The 18,321-nt window shown below is 39.1% G+C and overlaps 3 protein-coding genes across 5 annotated transcripts; all 3 read right to left on the bottom strand.

The window, feature by feature from the left end:
- Positions 1-656: 656 nt before the first annotated feature.
- On the bottom strand, positions 657-1,520 carry LOC116259071 (uncharacterized). Its single transcript, XM_031636685.2, has one exon. The coding sequence runs from the start codon at positions 1,130-1,132 to the stop codon at positions 869-871; it is 264 nt and encodes an 87-aa protein (XP_031492545.1). The 5' UTR covers positions 1,133-1,520; the 3' UTR covers positions 657-868.
- A 2,861-nt stretch (positions 1,521-4,381) lies between these two features.
- Positions 4,382-7,399, bottom strand: LOC116258309 (thioredoxin-like 3-1, chloroplastic). 2 transcript variants are annotated; one of them, XM_031635394.2, is made up of 6 exons: positions 6,791-7,383; positions 6,614-6,688; positions 6,225-6,291; positions 5,255-5,272; positions 5,037-5,153; positions 4,382-4,814 (listed from the first exon to the last, which is right to left on the bottom strand). In XM_031635394.2, the coding sequence occupies exons 1-5, from the start codon at positions 7,105-7,107 to the stop codon at positions 5,055-5,057; spliced, it is 576 nt and encodes a 191-aa protein (XP_031491254.1). In that variant the 5' UTR covers positions 7,108-7,383; the 3' UTR covers positions 4,382-4,814; positions 5,037-5,054. The 2 variants fall into 2 exon arrangements, with proteins under 2 accessions (XP_031491254.1, XP_031491256.1); XM_031635396.2 differs by lacking the exons at positions 4,382-4,814; positions 5,037-5,153 and having other exon boundaries at positions 5,252-5,962; positions 6,791-7,399.
- Positions 7,400-8,551: 1,152 nt separating this feature from the next.
- On the bottom strand, positions 8,552-16,873 carry LOC116258903 (serine/threonine-protein kinase GRIK1-like). Of its 2 annotated transcripts, none has more exons than XM_031636351.2 (11): positions 16,378-16,873; positions 15,808-16,183; positions 14,643-14,717; positions 14,519-14,563; positions 13,442-13,516; positions 12,658-12,745; positions 12,365-12,489; positions 11,079-11,174; positions 9,080-9,146; positions 8,836-8,951; positions 8,552-8,709 (listed from the first exon to the last, which is right to left on the bottom strand). In XM_031636351.2, exons 2-11 carry the CDS (start codon positions 16,063-16,065, stop codon positions 8,617-8,619), a joined length of 1,038 nt encoding a protein of 345 aa, XP_031492211.2. In that variant the 5' UTR covers positions 16,066-16,183; positions 16,378-16,873; the 3' UTR covers positions 8,552-8,616. The 2 variants fall into 2 exon arrangements, with proteins under 2 accessions (XP_031492211.2, XP_031492212.2); XM_031636352.2 differs by having other exon boundaries at positions 16,409-16,873.
- Positions 16,874-18,321: the final 1,448 nt, after the last annotated feature.

The raw sequence follows: 18,321 nt of genomic DNA, 5'->3' as shown, positions 1-18,321 counted from the left end.
ATGATACAAAACTTTGGTTGTAGAATTAAAAATGACTTGTTTCACGACAAGAGGAATAAAATTCTAGAATTCATGAAATAAAGCCTTCATGTCTTCTGCCATAAGAAGATGAAAAACTTCTAGAATTCTGGAATCATAATTCTACCCCTTTTAAGTGGGATTAAAAGGAATCTATAATTCTAAAATCAAAATTCTTTGTTTGATGACAGAATTTTCACCTTTTTAAAAAGGGAAATATAAATTGTAAAATTACATTGATTCTCAAGCGAATCAAGTGCCCCCTAAATCAATAACTATTTTTTTTATCAATGAACTCTTAAGTGCCCATTAGATAGCATCTTCATTACTCATGCAGCTTTTCGTAGCAATTCATGATTTTTGGCGACTTAATTTGAGAGCTACCATCCAAAAGCATGGACGATTAACTTCCAAGCTGCAGTGAAGTTGATCTCGCTCTTTTCAAGAGGGAAGAGACTAGAGAGAGAAACGAAAGGGCGATCGAGTGCAACTTCTCCATAAATCTCTCCCTCCATGCAGAAATGATGGTTCTTGAAGCAAATACCGAACACCCATCTCCCTCTCTCTCTTTCTTTCTCCACACTTTCCGCTATCGTCTTGCTTCACACAAAAGAAAGAATTTCGAGGGAAGCAACAGGTTGAAAAGAATGTATACTGCAATCTCCATTTAATCTTTTTACAAAGGAAGTAAAGAAGATAAATATTACAAACTCAAACCACGAATCATTCCGGAAACCAAACAAAAGAATAAATCAATCAATCGAAGGCAGTATTCAGTATTCATCGAAGCCGCAAGTTGAGGCAGTCCCTTCCGATCAAGAAAAGAGGAAGAGAGAGAGTTGTGGAAGAATCACATGCTGGCCTGAGTGGCCAAGCGGGAGGAGGATGAGGAGCGGGTGGGAGAAGGCTCACCCGCAGGGAGGTCGGACAGCAGGGCCACCATCCTCCTGATGCTCACGGAGCGAACCGTCCTGAAGGACGACGATCTGCTGACCGTCCTCTCGAAGAAGCTCGACGATTTCTTGAGGATGAGGTAGACGAGCGCCTGCACCACCAGGAACAATCCCGCCCTCAGCAGCACGTCGCCGGTGGAGAATCCCCACTCTGCTGCCATCTTCTCAACTATATTATTTCTCTTCTTCTTCTTCTTCTTTGCGCCAATGAAGAAGCTCTGGATTCTTTTGCAAGATAAACGTTGACAGAAAGCAATGGGGAGTTAGCCGCCGTGGCCCAGCCATTAAATAGGCGAGGTAGTGGCGATTGCCACTTTGACTCTCTCTCAGCTGACTTGCTAGCCGTTAATTTGTTTATTGGAGGGCCAGGATCTCGTTGCTTATTCAAGCGAAGACCGAAGAATCTCCGCCCGCCGCCCCCTTTTTCCGTTTCCCGGAAGTTGCAAGCTGGGTCATCCAGATGAGCACGCGTTTTCATGTTGCTTGAAAGCTTTCGGATAAGAACCGGCATCCCGTCTACGTGACGCCGCCGTATCCCCTTCACCCACGTCGTACCTTCTTCTCCCCTTCTCCATGGAGTGCCTGATCAATGCATGCATCATCGCCTCATCATCTCTCTTTCTCTTTCTACTGGTTCAAAGTTCAAACTTCATATATTTTTCACAAACAAAGTCCAACTAAACTGATCTGTCCAGAAAGAAGTCCCATGAATTTACCTTATCGATTGGATTTCTCCAGAGAAGAATAAAGCCCAATAGACCCACCTCATGTGTTCAGTGTTCGACCTTTACAAGCAACCAGTGATCCAACCGAGCTAAAACCGTCAGCTTAGACCGATATTAGTAACACTTGACCCTCTGAAGATGCAGGCCCCTAGGGTGCCATGTCGGCATCGGACATGTGTTAAGTCGGGTCTGGTACTTGATGAGTTTTAGCCGTTGAAATTGAGTGTTGGGTCAGCTCGATAATTCTTGATCAAATAGCTTATTGTTTAATAGTATATACATATATTGTTATAATTAATTATATTTATATATTAAATTATATATTTGTTTTAACCAAGTCAAATTGGGCTGAGTCTGGATCTGGGTTTTGACTTTTGAGCAGTCAGGCCAAGTCTGAACTGCAGTCATTGACTGCGGCCTGAGATTGTCTCTAACTTTTTATCGGGCCACCCAACTCAATGCAAAGCCCGAATTGAGGTTGACAGATCAATCATGCACTCATCTTTTCTTTCTGTTTCTGTGCTGGATTGAAACATTTGACCTTGACTGGAGACAAAGAACATCATGTAACAACGGTGGGGGCCGAATCAGCAGGATTTCTCCTTGTTATGTGAAACTGCGCATACTAGATCAGCTCTTGCTGACATAAAAAAAAAAGTGAATTGTAGATAATATACTAAAAGTGAGATGGTTGCAGTCTAAGTTGAACCACCATAACTAAGGAGGCTTTTGGATGACAACTTTTTTTTTTGTAACCCAGTTTTATAAAAACTAGGCTTTCTAAAAACCAAGTTTTTTAATGAGTTTTAAAAGCTTTACTTTTTGTTTGGGTGGCTCATCCAAAACCTGGCTTTTGAATAACTTAAAAGGGGATCAGGTTTTTCACTTTTTTTTTTTTACAAAACCAGGTTTTATCAAAACTGGGTTTTCTTCAAACCCAGTTTTCATGGCACTCAAACACTTCAAAAACTTGGTTTTGAAAACAAAGCTAGGGTTTGCCTCCAAAACCTCGTTTTGAAGTGTCACCCAAACACCCTCTAACTCTCTTACCTTAATGTCTGGGTAAGACAAGAGCATCCAAGTACGTTTAGGTAAAGTTTTACTAGAAAAAAATTTCTCGGTCCAGTAAAACCTCATCTTATCCCTCAATCAAATAGCAGGCATATTGCCAATTTTATGGTCTGCCTCCTATGACACATTTAAAAAAATGATTTTTCAAAGAAGTTGGATTTGTAAGAATGTTTCTTTTCATGAGTTTCGAAAACATATTTTTTTCCATGTTTGGGTGGACAGGCAAAAAATGGTTTAAAATGAACAACCTAAGGAGGAAGTTTTTTCACTCCCTTATGAAAACAGTGTTTTCATTTTAGAAAACCCACTTTCCTGAAAACTATGTTTTCAAGTCATCCAAACAAGCAAAAAATGCATTTTGGAGGCAAAACGCCTTTTTATCTAAACACACACTTACTGTTTAGAAAAGAGACGTGTTATCCTTGCAAAACTTGTCCGTGAAGAAGTTGAACTTCCTCATTGGGTGCCTTTCGATCATATCCATGAACGTCATTGCTGGTGCCCAACTTCATTTTCTTCCAGTCTATCCTGCCAACTTGATCTTCCTCATCTATGTCCATATTTTATTCACCTTTGAAGTATCCACTGGAATGTAACATAGTTAATTTATAATTTAAGAACGAAGTAAAGGAAAAAGCATAATCTGAAACCCATTTAGAAGCCGTGGTTGAACCAACGAGCAAGTTCAAGGCTGCCTAACGATGTTCAAACACTTTGTTGGTATGTGGTTGGTCTCCAATGGCAGGACGACATGTTCAAAGGCCATGTTTTGATATTTTAAATCGTAGATGATGATGATAATGAGGACAGCTTTTGCATGACTCAATATTGATCTTCGTCATTTTTGTAGAGCAATTTTGTCTCTCAGCGGATGATTTCTGGGATTATTTGTCTTATACTGAGAATTACTTGTTCAAAGCGATCTGCTAGTTTATTTGAGGTTTCTTAATTTCTTTGTTTCTGTGTGAAACTTCCACGGCGAAGAGAGAACAAGAGTGCAAGTAACCGCGTCTAGACTATGAATTTGCACGCTTGCTTTCAGTAATGCACGTCTAGACTTGGACACCAAGTATTGCCAATATTTTAATCTATTTAGGTATTTTCAAACGATCTCATGCATCTTTGCTGTCCTTGGCTTGCGAGAAAATTTCGTTCCTCCAAGCCCTACATCCTGTACACAAATTCAGGTCTACCTTTGCCAAACATTAAATGCAAATGTGCCTTTGATAAATAACACGCAGTTGATCATCAAGCCTCTGAAAAGCAATCAATTACTCATGTTTGTTCGACCTGTTCTTTGTGAAACACTAGAGGGTTTTATATAATCCCAGACAAAACACCAGGGCTTTATCAGTTATTTGAGAGGAAAAACCCAGTCCTTTAGAGGACAACACCATAACAAAGCTCGAGCCGCAAGTGGCAGGATTGAAACTCAACCTGAAGATATCAATCTCTCAACACTCTTCTCGACCGCTTCTTCCTGGCCGTTCTCTACCAGTCAGTGGCGGCTGCAATTTTTTTTATCAGATATGATCAGTGGATGCAGTGATTTGTGTATTTCATAGGTTTATGATATTTCTATAGCATTTCAAAGGTCATGAAGATGCCAACCAATTTTGCTGTTCAAGAAAAATTATAATTGGCATTGAAAATAAAGTTGATCCAACAACCATATAGATCACGTTTACAAGGTCAGATTTGATCCAATAGCTTAAAGCACTCGGAAACTAATGGTTTCCTACACAAATAAAGAGCACTAGTTGTCCACAAGAGTTTCCTTTACCTGGACTTGATTACATGGGATTGGTTTCCCTGCCTAGGTGGGTTGGTTCAATATCTCCAAGTTACAGGCCACAGTTCAACAATCAAAGATGTACATTATTTGTCTTGCAGCTAAAGTAGCGCGGATACTTTCTTGGTAGGCAAAGAAGAAAATCACTTGCAAGTTTATATCGATCGACAAATGGCGTAAACATCACCTCTTCTAGCTAGCAGCAGTCAAACATGCCCAAAGAAATCCTTACTTTTCCAGGATCCCGCTTGTCATCTAGAACACAAGAGGAAAAGTTAGTATCCAAATGCTTAATAAGACATTATGCCTTCATTTTGCTTTTCACTTGCATTTTTGCCTCTAGCATTTACATATAGCAGCAAAATGGTGTAGGGCTTTGCTTTCCAAGTAATAGATGGGCAGCAACCCAATGTTTTCGCAATGGACAAAAGGATTATATTATACAATTATCACTATAAGTGGGAGAAGGTAGAATACGGAAAAAGAAGGAAATGATCAGATGTGCTTCTCAATCATTTCACGAACTTCATCAACGACCAGCCATGCCTTGTGCCCCCCAATTATCTCCTCTTTCATTTCTTCATCTTTCCATAGCTGCATATATTGTTTTACGAAATCCATACAAAAGAGCCATATATCAGAAGACAGGAAGAAACGCCAGAATCGAAGGCATTGCTCATCATTTGCAAAATTACCTGAATAGTTGGCATTTTCTGTTTGACGAGCATCATCACATGAGAAGCAACACCAGATAGGAGTTAGTCCTTTGCACAACAACATCAAGATACTATCCTGATAGAAATGCAACAGCTACCAGCAACGGATGATCAAGTTCTTCAAAAAAAACTTCCAATTTTAGCAGAGAAAACTAAGCACTTCTTTTAAATAGTTCCAAGCTTATGAACTTTCATTTTCAGTAGCCCCAGTCCATTTTAAGACAAGTTCAGTCTGTATACATGCCCCATGCTTGCAGAAACATGAGTCTCCCATGACTACATATAGCCCAAAAAAGCAAAGAATAACAGTCCATACCTGCGCAAACCCATCTATGATGGTCATATGTGATTGGGCAACTTGCCAAACATTCCTAAGACTATCCAAGAATACTAATGCTACCAGCAAGAGGAACTGAGGTTCTGATATAATACACGCAACACCACTAGAGGGCAGAGGCTGCACATTTTCTGGTTGACGTATTATCAATATGGCTGAGGACACCAATTAGGAAGTATACGATCCTGGTGGACATGTTATCCTATTACCTTGTTAACGTGCTAAAGAGAGTAGAGTAGTAGACCGATCAAAAAGTGTGGTCATGGTGTTGCACATTCACTCACGAGACCACTTGAAGGGTGGCCTGATTGAGACCGTGAACCGGGCAGATGGTTAAAGTCAAGTGCACTCTGCAGACAGCAGAAAAACGTCCAAGGCTTGTATAATTAAGAGGCTGCTGATGTTAAATAGAAAAGCAAGCAACTCATCTAGATTAAGATCGAACATCGTTTTAATCCTTGTATCAGTAAAAGAATATTGATACAACAATATATATATATATATATATATATATATATATATATATATATATATATTGTGTTAAGGAAAGAATTACTAGCAAACCAATTGCTATCAGAAGACATGCAAATGGGGAAAGAGAAGAGAACGCACCGAGATATTACCCCGCTTCACCAGTGCCTGCGGCACATTGTTGACATCCACACAATAGAATTTAACTCTACAAGAACCAAAGAGAAGTAAAAGGTCAAGTGCATCTACATATTGAAGTCTCATCTCGGAAGAAAGATGGGCGATATTGAAAAAGTACTGCACTCGAGTTCTCATAGCTTTTTTGTTAACCGTAAAATATGCATAAGCGACTTTGAGAAGAAAGTTTAGCAGGCTAGAAAGAAAGATAACACAAGCAGCAGGGAAGCAGCAAGTAGGAACCACTCTTTACACGAAGGTAACTAGCACTAATTTTACACTTTACAGGCAGGAGAGAGAGAGAGAGAGAGAGAGAGAGAGAGAGAGAGAGAGAGAGAGAGAGAGAGAGTCACCTGTCATGATAATCCGACGCGAGCTTCTCCAATTTAGGCCTCAGATAAATACATTTCCGACACCAATCAGCCATCCTAACGACCACCCATCGATCCATTCACATCTAGAAATGAGAGGAGGAGGAAGAGAAGAAAATGAAACTATCAAGCACAGGCAATAAGACAGGGGGAACGAACCAATCGACGACAATGGGCTGAGCTGCCTCCTTGGCTTGCTGCAGGGCTCGGTCGAATTCATCCATTCCCGCTATTGGCTCCATTTCGATCGAATCAGGTCTCGATGCCTCAGCCCAGAAGGACTGCGGCCCCCAAACTTCGGTCGTCCATCTGTTCCTCCTCCTCTTCTTCCTTTCCCCTCTGCCATTCACCAATCTACGGAGGGAGAGAAGCCCAAAAGAAGACGACGACGATGGGTACCCACTATTTCCGGATGACTGGCCTCTATGGTACAAATCTCTGTAGATGAGGTGAGAGTTTGCTGTCAAAACCGCCATTAGCTTTTCCACCGTTCAAGCTCAGTGGCCAAAGGTACTAACGAATTGCCAACAACGGTTGTAAAGACTAACGACAGTAAGAAGGGAACATCTCTGCCTCCTCCTTCCTACTACATTATGATTAGAGAGACGATGAGGGCAGATTGGAAACTGTTGATTGTGAGGATCCAGAGGAGCCAGGAAAGGAAGAGGCTTATCTCGGGGGCTGAAGAGGAAGAGGTCTTGAATGTCCAAGTGAGATGGGAGAAGAAAGTGGGTCCTACACTAAAATGAGCAAAAGAAACTGACAGCCGAAATATCTAGAGATGGAATACTGAAGATATTTTGTGACAGTAACAGTGGTAAGCCCCGGAATATAAAGGATGGCATAAAGGCATGAACAGGGGGTTTTGCCTTTATTTGGGTATTTCGTGGAATTTATCTAGAAAAGTTGGTGCTGTTCGTCTCCTAGGGAGATCCCTAAGATGCCGAAGTTCTTCTCCTTTCTCTCCAACCTCTTGTTTTCGGAGTGTAAAAGAAAGCAAATGACATCTAACTCCACTCATTATACTCTAATAAAAAAGCCTGCCACTCGTTTTGAGTTCTATTAAGTCCACTTTTCTCAAGAAAATAAATAAGTATAGCTACGGACCATTTTGGTCCACACCATTCGCTACTCGTTAACCGATACAGTTTATTACCTGATTAAAACAAGTTTTTTTGACATTAGTGTTTTTACTGCAGCGGTACGTTGGTCATACATGGAGCAGGTCAAAAGGAGTTACACATGAATGTACTAAAAAGAACTGTAAATCCAACCGTAGTGGCTATTATGGTCATCAAAAGCGGAGTGTAGTTCCCTTTCGTGGGGCATATGCGAAGCTAATAAACCACGAAAATTCTTCACTTCCGTTAAGTGCGTTGGCTTGGAGACGATGTTGACAAAAAAAAAAATCAAACCAATTATAGCTTTTGACTGGCAAAAGAGGACAGGATAAAAAGACCATATTAAGTTCAAAAAACCAAAATAGCAAGCCAACATCTGATACAAGCCCGAATCGGCCCCAGAGCAATGGAACGAAGAATAATGCTCGATCATTTTAAATATTCAATTATCATCTGTCAAACAAGAAAGGAAAGAGAAACCAATTTGGCTCCAGCATCCCCAGTTGGTGTTACCCGACATTCTCACTGGCTCAGCATGCACCATCTTTGATTTCTGGTGCAATTTGAAACCAATCATCAGCTTATCTTCGAGACTTGCTTCTACTTGTCAGAATGTCATGCAGGGCCTCGACCACTGGATAGACATTGTCGGATCATGCTTAGAAATCTGCATACTTCATAACTTGCACCTGCACGTACTTTGTGGTATTGGGCCACAGCCTCTGACAACCCAGGGATGGCCTGCAACAGTACTTAAACTAAATCTCTGCCTTGGGTCTGAAATAAATTTTAGAACAAAGAACATTCAGCATGAGTTACCAAAGCCACATTCAAGAGAAATTGGTGCAACATAATAGGGAGGAGTTAGGAAGACAGGCCTTTGCAGAGAAGTCCTTCGAGTAGATTCTTTAGTTCAGGTTCCGTTCCTCTTGGAAGAGGTAATGGATCGTTAACAATCTGATTGGAGGTAACAGCAGAAAGCAGCAGCAGGGTACAAGTGGTTACAACGAATGACAAAATCAGCAAATTGAATGTTTGATCCATCAGATTATGAGACAACTTGTCAAGAACGAAATGAATCACCTTGTCAAATGTCTCTTGAAGTGTGTCGCCAATAAAGGGACACTGCCCAAGGAGCAGACAGTATAACGTCACACCAAGAGCCCACGTATCAGCAGCTTTACCATGGTAGGTTAAACCTATCAATGCACCGAGATGAAACTCGGGTATCAGAATTTTTACTTGACAAGTGTACTGGAAATTCTAGCAGGGGGAAAAGCTATAGCAGGATTTTTTTTTCTTTTTCTGTTTCGAATGTTGCCCGTACCTGAGCAGCATTCTGGTGCTGTGAAGACAGGTGTCCCTGGTGACCTCCGGAGCTCATCATTATCATCCTGAGGGCAGCATAAATCAATTAAAGCTTATCAAGTCTTAGAATCCACTTTAAAAGAAAATTAAAAAGCGATGCCAAGGAAATGGGTTTCATTCAAAGAAACCATAAAGTGCAACCGGCATCTTGGAAAATTTATCGCCACTGTTTACATAAAACTTAACATGGATTGTGGGTCATTACTTGTAACAACCTTCTTTTGTTTTCAATACATCATTGGGCACATTCATGAGCTAAGAAAAGGTCAATAACCGCCAAAGAAGGAAGTTGTACACAAAAATTTTACAGAATAATTGCCATGCTCTCACAGGATCACATGCCACAACAGCCAAATGACAAACAATGCATGGCTGTCCATGAGCACAAGACAAGATAGAATCTGGAACGCTAAACAACCTACATGGTGCTAAAGTTTGGATTCCTTGTATGTTTCTTCCCTTGCTTTTTGGTTGGTAAGTCTAGAGGACTGCCCAACCCTGAGTTTTTCCCATCGACAAAAAAGGACCTAGATTATTCTGTGTCCCAATCCAATAGAAATCAAACATGATAACAATTAACAACTAATGTTACGGATTGCTTGATTAGCATGAAAAATTTTAGGTTGTACTGCCATGAAATTTCAAACTGCCAATACATCCTGAAACAAGAAAGGTGAATTTTTTCTGAAAAAAATCACTCATGATACTAAGGTAAGACCAAAAATTCAGGGAAAAAGAAAAGAAAAGAAAAGCCAGCCCTAGAGGGCCTGACTTTTATTTTTGAAAAATTTCGCCTTCCCTACAGCTGAGGCAACTTCTCCATGCTAGCAAACACCCCCTTAGAGAGCAACTGGTGCACAACACAGAAGGCCAGAAATTCTAATAATTTGATTTGATACGGCCTCACTTCATGTCTGTTTTTAGTTGTGATCTTTTACCGTCTATCTTTCAAGAGGAGCTTTGTGACCATCAATCGTCACCCGAATGTCTCTCTACATCAGGAAGCATAAAAAAACTCAGACGCATTGGAGCCACAAGTTGTTGAATGAAACCTACAGTTTAAGGATACAGGTAAAATAGCACTTGTAGCCTCTGCCACAATGGTGCAAGTTATTGAGACCGAGTTAAGCTCACCTAATGCCTCAACTATGCTATCATTTTTCTACCACAAGCAAAGGACAGTTTGGAGTGTTCTAATGACTTCCACTGCAAGGTGTGGCAATACTTGTATAGTAGTATTGCTCAACCAAGTGCATGGGGAAAAACTGCATTAACCAATAATATAATGGAGGCAGTTACTAAACAACACTAATGACATTAGCTATAATTCTAATGCAAATGAAACCATCTCATAGGTTATCCCAATCAAAAGCATAATTTGTTGCCAATAAAAGGATCTTGAAATTGGAAAGGTTCCAAAAACTGGCCAAGTGAGTGGAATAATCTGCTTGAATGCTTCTGTTTCAAATTTGAATCTTCATAGGGTAATAAAACATTAACCTAACACCATAGCTCTCTTTTATGCCATGTGGCTCTCAGGACGAGCAAATTGCAGTCTCTAGCTACATTCATCTCCAGGTTGAGATACCCTTATGGCCTACGGATATCTCCAATTAAAATGCAGAAGCAATGTTCAGTCTGGCATGGGATTCTCCTGTCATCATGCCCATCAACAAAAAGTTACAGGTCGTAACCAGAAAATAATAGTTTCATTGTCCATAAAACAATCACAAACAAATGTGCAAATGTATCGGCAACAAACTCTTCCACATCATAATTTATGGAGGGTAAGAATTCAAACCCATCCGTTAAAAAATGATCAAACACAAAATCAAATGAGGAAGTTAACAGTACACATCAAGAGAATGAAAAGCAAATATCAGGAAAAAGTTAAGCAAACGGTTCTTCAACAGTTGGATAATTTAAGGCAGAATAAATATACGATCATGTGATATTACCTCAAAGACATGGCTAACACCAAAGTCAGCAATTTTCACTCTGCCACCACTTGTGACCAACAGGTTTTCAGGTTTTATGTCCCCATGTACAATATTCTGTCAAGCGCCATAGTCTATTCACACTCAGCAGTAGCATAGCATGCATAAAAGATTGAAAGAAAATAAACATGAAACTGACTTATACTCAAGTAAAACATGGAGTCCCAAAATCTATTTATATCTCAGATCAAAACCAATAAACATGAGATCCATGTTCATTAGGAACTTAAATATACACTTGATAGTTTAAAATATGATACTTCTGTTCAAGATTGATCTCATTTACTGGGCAACGTGCACTTCACCATTTCTCAAAATCTAGACATTAGTGAACTTTAGTCGTTCAGCCTCATTATGTGGTACCTCTTCTTGTACAGAAGAAACAATTTTCATTTTTTGTAACAGTCAAATCTGTAAAAAATTTAATCAACAAATAAAGAAAAGACTTCCAGTATATTCACTATCTACTAATATCAAGGACACTTGGCAAGCAATGACACAATCCCTCTCCCAGTGCTTCTTATATTATAACTAGTCATCACATTTCATTAATTCCCTCAAAGACACAATTATGCAGTGCGGCAATACGGATACCACCACGAGACATGATATATACATGTGTGTGCGTGTGTATACATACATCTAGCTATATGCTCTTCCTTCAAATAGAGGTCTTATGTCAGCCAATAACTACTTTAATTCAGCATTTTATCTCTGTTAAAGAGCTGCATGCATTAGATAAGGTATTCTCTGCTGATGTTTTATGCATGATGTGTGCCCTCTCGATAGGGGGTCACGAAGTCATGGGAATGAATGATAATAGCTTAGTTAACCTCTCATCCTTTGAACTCCATGGTGGACTTCTTGTCACACTTAATCTCTAAATGAAGTTCAACTTCCCGACAATAAATAATAGTAAGTTACAGTGTTCAAGACTAAAGAGCTAAAGATAAATGACACATTAGAAAAATGAAATAATTTATAACACATTAAAAAGTTAAAAAAAAAATGAAATAGTATGACTAAGAGCATCTAATAAGAATTGCAACTAACAATACAGCTCCACAGTTATGCCCATGAAAGTAGCATTTCATATCTCTGAGTCTCTGGCTCACAATCACACGACAGAGTACATCTCAAAAGTTACCTAAGTTGTAGGATAATTAAAAAAAGAAAAAGCAGCAGCAATTATCATAGTTTTGTCCTATTTCTTCCATAACATAAAAAGTCAAAATAATGGAACTCACATGGGCATGGAGGTACATGAGTCCTGCAACAATATCTCTAAAGTATCCTCTGGCAGTGTCCTCCCCAATTCCACCAGGTGGACCAGAACCCTCACATATGCAATCTCCTTCTACGTACTCCAGAACTACATTGAAAAACAAAAAGCTCCTAGGACATAAACAAAATAGCAGAACATTTTCCTCCAACTATCATAACAGGAGAAATGAATTCTTCAATACATGAAATAAAAACATAGGAGCTAAAAACAAGTATGAGAAAAACCCTCTGAAAGGGGTATCATGCTGATTGGTACCCATATAGAAGTGATCTTGGTCTGAGTCGTCAATCACCTCAATAAGATTAACTATATTGGGATGTTCCACCATTTTCATGATTGAAACCTGATAGAAGGAATAATAAAGCAATAAGCATTTGTACGTCAAAGGTTGCAACTTGCAACATTAGCATTCTGTTGTTTAAGGACAATAATGAAACATCTTATTTGTGCCACTGCCACATGTAATAACAATTAAAAAATATTTCATGACATGATAGCAGAAAAATCCTATCAACTTAAGTTGCTTTATTGGTGTTTTCTCAAGCAGCTAGTCCTTTACATTTTACCATCCTAGACCAACAAATGAGACAACATATTAGTTTTTTCCTTCGTACTTTTTATTCTCATTATTTCCCATGCCAAGAACTTTTTTCAAGTTATTCATTTCTAAGATACAAATGAAAAAAAAATGACTTTTTGAGTGAAATACTATAACGGTATAACCACAACATTTTACTTTTCAGTTGTCATGATCAATTACACTGTTCTTTTTCTTATTTTATTTCTACGTGAGCAAGGGAAAATCGGATTTTTCCATGTGCTCCTGCAAAAAAATTACGATAATTTGAGATTTTTATTTTATAATGATTAACATATAACACAGTTCCATATGCATGTACGGATTTCTGTATGTCTCTCTTCTGTGAAAAAAATCATGTTAACTAATATATTTTACAATCTTTAAGAAATATGGCATGATGACAAAACGTCAACAACATGGATCACGTATTGTTCTCCAAGAATTAGCAACAATACAGACCTCCCTTAGTACATCAGTCATAGCAGTTTCAGAAGGTGCTACACGCAACTTCATCAAACGGGACTTGTAGAAGGCCTGCAAGTACAACAAGCACCACTAATGAAGAAATTGCACTAATAAAAAAATCACACATAAAGGAAAGTTCCCTTGTGTCAGAGTTTACTAATACAAGCTTCAATAGCATTTGAACACAACAGGAGTGTTATATGTTAATTTATAAACCGACACTCTGTGTGATCTGTTGTCATATAAAAGAATGTTAAAAAACAAGTCAACACCCTAGTACTCTGTACTCCCAGAACAGAACAACCTAGTGTCTCATGCTTGCTTGTTCAACTAATATTGCACATATGTATTTGCATGCCAGGACATATGTTCCATTATGCCTATATAAATGTCTATTTGTCTACAGTGTGGTCAAAAGTAATTTTGTTGACCCAATACACAATGGCCCAATAGGGCCAGACGACAGGCTGAGTTAGATAAAACACGACTCATGTAGACCAGTAAATCATACCTAGATCTGCTAGTTGATAGGATCAGCTTGATCAAGACTCTCGGTCGATCAACAGACCAAGTCCAACAGTCATAAGAAGTATAGGCTAGGCTGGCCTAATGACCAAGGCTGTCTGTTGATGACCAGATCAAGCCCATCAGCCCGTTAGAAGGATAGGCCAGGGTGGCCTAACCCAGCTGATTGTTCATCCTTAACAATACAACATTTTTTCAACCATTCCCTCATTCCCATATATCATCCAGTATTTTCTACTACCAAGTTTTTGCAGAATTTCAATATTATTTATTACAATTCACAAGCAATGAATGCCACGGTAAATATAAGGAACAAACAGCTTACTCCAAAGGGGGCCAAAGGCCCAAAAGAGCTTTTATAGTTATTTAAATACATATAGGATTAGCAAAAGGCTCATTGGAAACAATCTTTCTCATTTAGATGTCATTGGAAAGAAGATGAGCAAGGCACTCATTAAACCACAAGCAAAATACACTAAAATCATTAATTGAAAAAACAGAGACCTTATGCTGAAGTACTATTATACCAAGGCACAGGCAAGTTACCTTAACTGCATATCTCTTTCCATCTTTACTGTTTCGGTATAAAACCTACTAAACAGCATTACACATGTAAAGAAAACACATCTTTGATAATTCAACTAAATAGCAACTTGACATAAGCAATTACCACTTTGCACAAGCTTCCTACACGTAATGTACGTTCTCGAATATACTCATTAATAATCTTCCTACCATCCTCATCCTAAATCACATAACATACACATGAGTTAGTGCACACAATAAATAAACAATAAATAAATAAGAATTAAGAAGAAGACAACACCAGGTCGGGTTTTCTACCCTTCATAGTTCATACGAAAGGAAGGAAAGAATAGCTAATTGCATCTGATAAACAATCAAGTTTTGCAATATCAAGACTGAAAAGGCAATGGGATCCTTTGACTTCTAACAATAGGAGGAAGATCAACTCTGTTTTTGCCAAGGAAAATTTGGAGTTTTGAAAAGAAGTCCATAATGGTGCTTGGAGATGGAAGCTACTAAAAATATTGAACCTCCAAAAACTCATTAAGGAATTCAAGATGGTCTGATAAACAAATCTTTTGAATGCTTCACATAAATACTGTCATTTCCTTTTCTTCCTGGCTCTCCTGAGAAGAATATTGGCAAAATCAAACACTAATACAAGCCTGCCTTAGATTACCCAACAGTGCCCAAAAATAGAGGAAAGTGCTCAAAAGCATTCCAGAACAGACAAAGGGACACATGCAGCATCTTTTGCCAACCACAAGTCACAGAACTAGTTCTTACAGCAGAATAACTGTGAAGACAAGTGAGTATCTTTGGCAAAATTTGTCTGTTTGGGGGTCAAGATTTGGGAAACATTTTATTCAAGCGTCAGAAGTTGGACGAGATACAAACGAACTTGTTAGTCCCAAAAACACTAATAGCCATCACTTTGCTGAAAATAAATAGAATATTGAGAATTTGAAAGGTGGAATCCTTCGTAAAAGTTGTCATGCTTGTAATATGTAACAACTTACAGGATGAGGATTAGAATAAAACTTATATACTAATATGCCTATGTGTTTGTTGTTGTCATTATATTTACCTAATGACTCACTAAAAATCTGCAAATTGTATCCAAATATAAACTAAGCAAAACTACAAAGAAAAACACTTCAAAAAAGAGACCAAATGTGGATTGGAAAATCTCTGCAATTAGTTGAAACAAAAGAGGAATTCACATCTGTAGGCATCGAGATGAACTGATACAATCCAATGAAAAGAGAAACAGTTAAAATAAGGCTTGTCATCCACATAAGCATGCTTACCTTGTCCAAAATGAGTACGCGGGTTTCCTTGACAGGGGTAAGCCTACACACTGGTCGAGATTTGATCAGTCTCATGTGGCCTTCAAGGGGGTCCCCAGCAAAAAGGAAACCGTCGCCGTCTTCATTTCCATCCGTCAGCGAGAACTGATTAGGAACGCCATGAAAAGACCTCACCGATTTTATCGGCTCCAGGAGAAAGCCCAAACAACTGCAGCATCCCATTTCTGTGTCGCCTCTTAAGTTCGCCAAGTCTCCCATTTAACCACCCTCCACACAGTAAATCCAAAAGCGAACATAGAAAGGAAGGCCAAGCAAAATCCAAACTACACACAAGGCTCAATCAGACGATGAAGGTAAAGGCAACCAACCTCTTACCCTGCAATTTTTAGAATCAAAACAGCGTCAATATTAACAATACCAACAAAAACAAACAAGAAATAATCCAAACAGAACTCCCGTACAAGCCCCACAAGCAACAGCCGGCATAAAGACCAGGCCAAGATGATTAGTCGTTAGCAACGACACTACCACTACCACATAAAAAAAGAACCCAAAAAAAGAAAAGCATACCAAGATCGGAGAAGACAAAGAGACGTCGAACCTTCCGACGAAATCTTATTTGGGGAGGGGGCAGATGAACGCAGGCAGGAGAGAGAGCCGCCCGCGACCTCCTAGATGGGCGTCCGGTGGGCTTTGCTGCGTGAACAAGAAGGAAAGAAGTTGATCACAGGCAGAGAGGAAGAGGCAGAGATGGTGGCGCTTGGTCACATGTGCAGCCAAGGATGAAGCCCTATCTTTGGCAACCGGGCAACAGAAAAAAGGTAGAGTGGGGGCATTCTGAATGCCATTGCCGCGGGATCCGTGCCTTTATAGTTTACTCCTTTCTTCCGGTTTTCACAGAGCGGGACGACGAACCAAAAGCGGCGGTTCGCAGAGAGACTATGTGGACACGAACGGCGGTGGTAACATCTACCCGAATCCCTCCGAACCCCTCAGAGAAAGCAACGTGGGCACCCGGCACAGCCGCACCCCAGCCCAGCTCCCCGCTGTCTCGCCGTACCCACGGGCTCCATGGACTAAGGATCTGCACTCCAGGTACGACGTCCGGATTTGGGGAGTCCATTTTGGGTTTGAGTTGAAAAATCAACAAAGTCAATTGCTTTCGTGCATAATAGATTATGTACAGACTTTTGGCTTCTAAATTACAATTTCCGGCAACTATTTTCCGTTGGTAAAATTTCAAATGTTCGCCTGTTATTTTACACATTTAAAGAGATTCACCAAATCTGAGTATGCATATTTTACATCCCTTGTTGTCATTCGATAATTTGTTCAATCATTTTAAATAGATTTTATACATCTTAATAATAGAAAACAAAATATTTACATGTCCAAGTGAGCATTTCATCCACCCCTGGATTTCATGTTTGCTTTTCGTGCTTTGAGGTGACTTCTCACTATATTTGTACTTTTCTTTTTCAGTATAAAGACTTGACTTGATGTTTGAAATAGACACAAGTTTCCTAGCTGCCCTCTTCCCATCTAGTTTCACTGGAAGATAAACAAAACATTTACATCTGATATATAAGAATGTCGAGGAACTTGATCTACTTTGTCGGATCAGGTAACAAAGATTGGACGTGAATCCCAACCAGACTAGGACGGCGACGCGGTTTATGTGATGGACTCTGGAAACTTGTTTGAAAACCGACAAAGATCTGACACGATTACAGGTAAACGCCAGATCTAAGACTCTGTTAGATGCAGTTCTAAAAACTCAGATCCAAAACTGCGACCGAATCTGACATGGTAAATGATATTGGTTCCAGACCAGGTCTGAACCATTTGTTCTTTATACCTAGATCATATATATGTTATGAGCCAAACAAGTTCAGTTAATTTCAAGTTCTTGTAAAATTCGACTTATGCATACTAACATGATCCGTACATTTTTTGACAAGCAAATTGTATTTAAACGACACGCACCAACCGTGAAAGCAACAGCGTGGTTCACATCCAATACCACTTTTGGAGCCATATTATTCTTTAATTTGTTACATCGAACAATAAGTACGGACTGATGCATTCTAGTCTATTTTGGAGACTTTAAATATTTTATTATTTCACAATTAAAATAAGTTAGCATTACTTTTATGTATTTTGGCCGACATGGGACATATAAGCCGATACAAGTTCCACATCTGCTAAGACTTGTGGAATCCATTGAAATTTTAATTTGAAATTCTACTTCTATAATAAAAAAACGCCGCCTATTTTAGATCCCTTGATCTCCTTTCATTTTGGATATCCATCTGATACGAGTTGCTTTACGCGCAATGACATTAGAACATTTGTACATTTACTTTTTACAGAGAAAAAATAATCCACACTGTTTACAAAGACAAGATAATAACCTGAGTGTTTATGTGTCTGTATATATATATATATATATATATATATGAGACAAAGAGAGAAAGGAAATATAGAGTCAATCACATTAGGAAAATCAGAAGA

The sequence above is a fragment of the Nymphaea colorata genome, chromosome 8 (assembly GCF_008831285.2).
Source record: "Nymphaea colorata isolate Beijing-Zhang1983 chromosome 8, ASM883128v2, whole genome shotgun sequence".
Taxonomy (NCBI): domain Eukaryota; kingdom Viridiplantae; phylum Streptophyta; class Magnoliopsida; order Nymphaeales; family Nymphaeaceae; genus Nymphaea; species Nymphaea colorata.
Note: the sequence above shows the minus strand (reverse complement) of the source record. Positions and strands in the feature narration are given on the sequence as shown.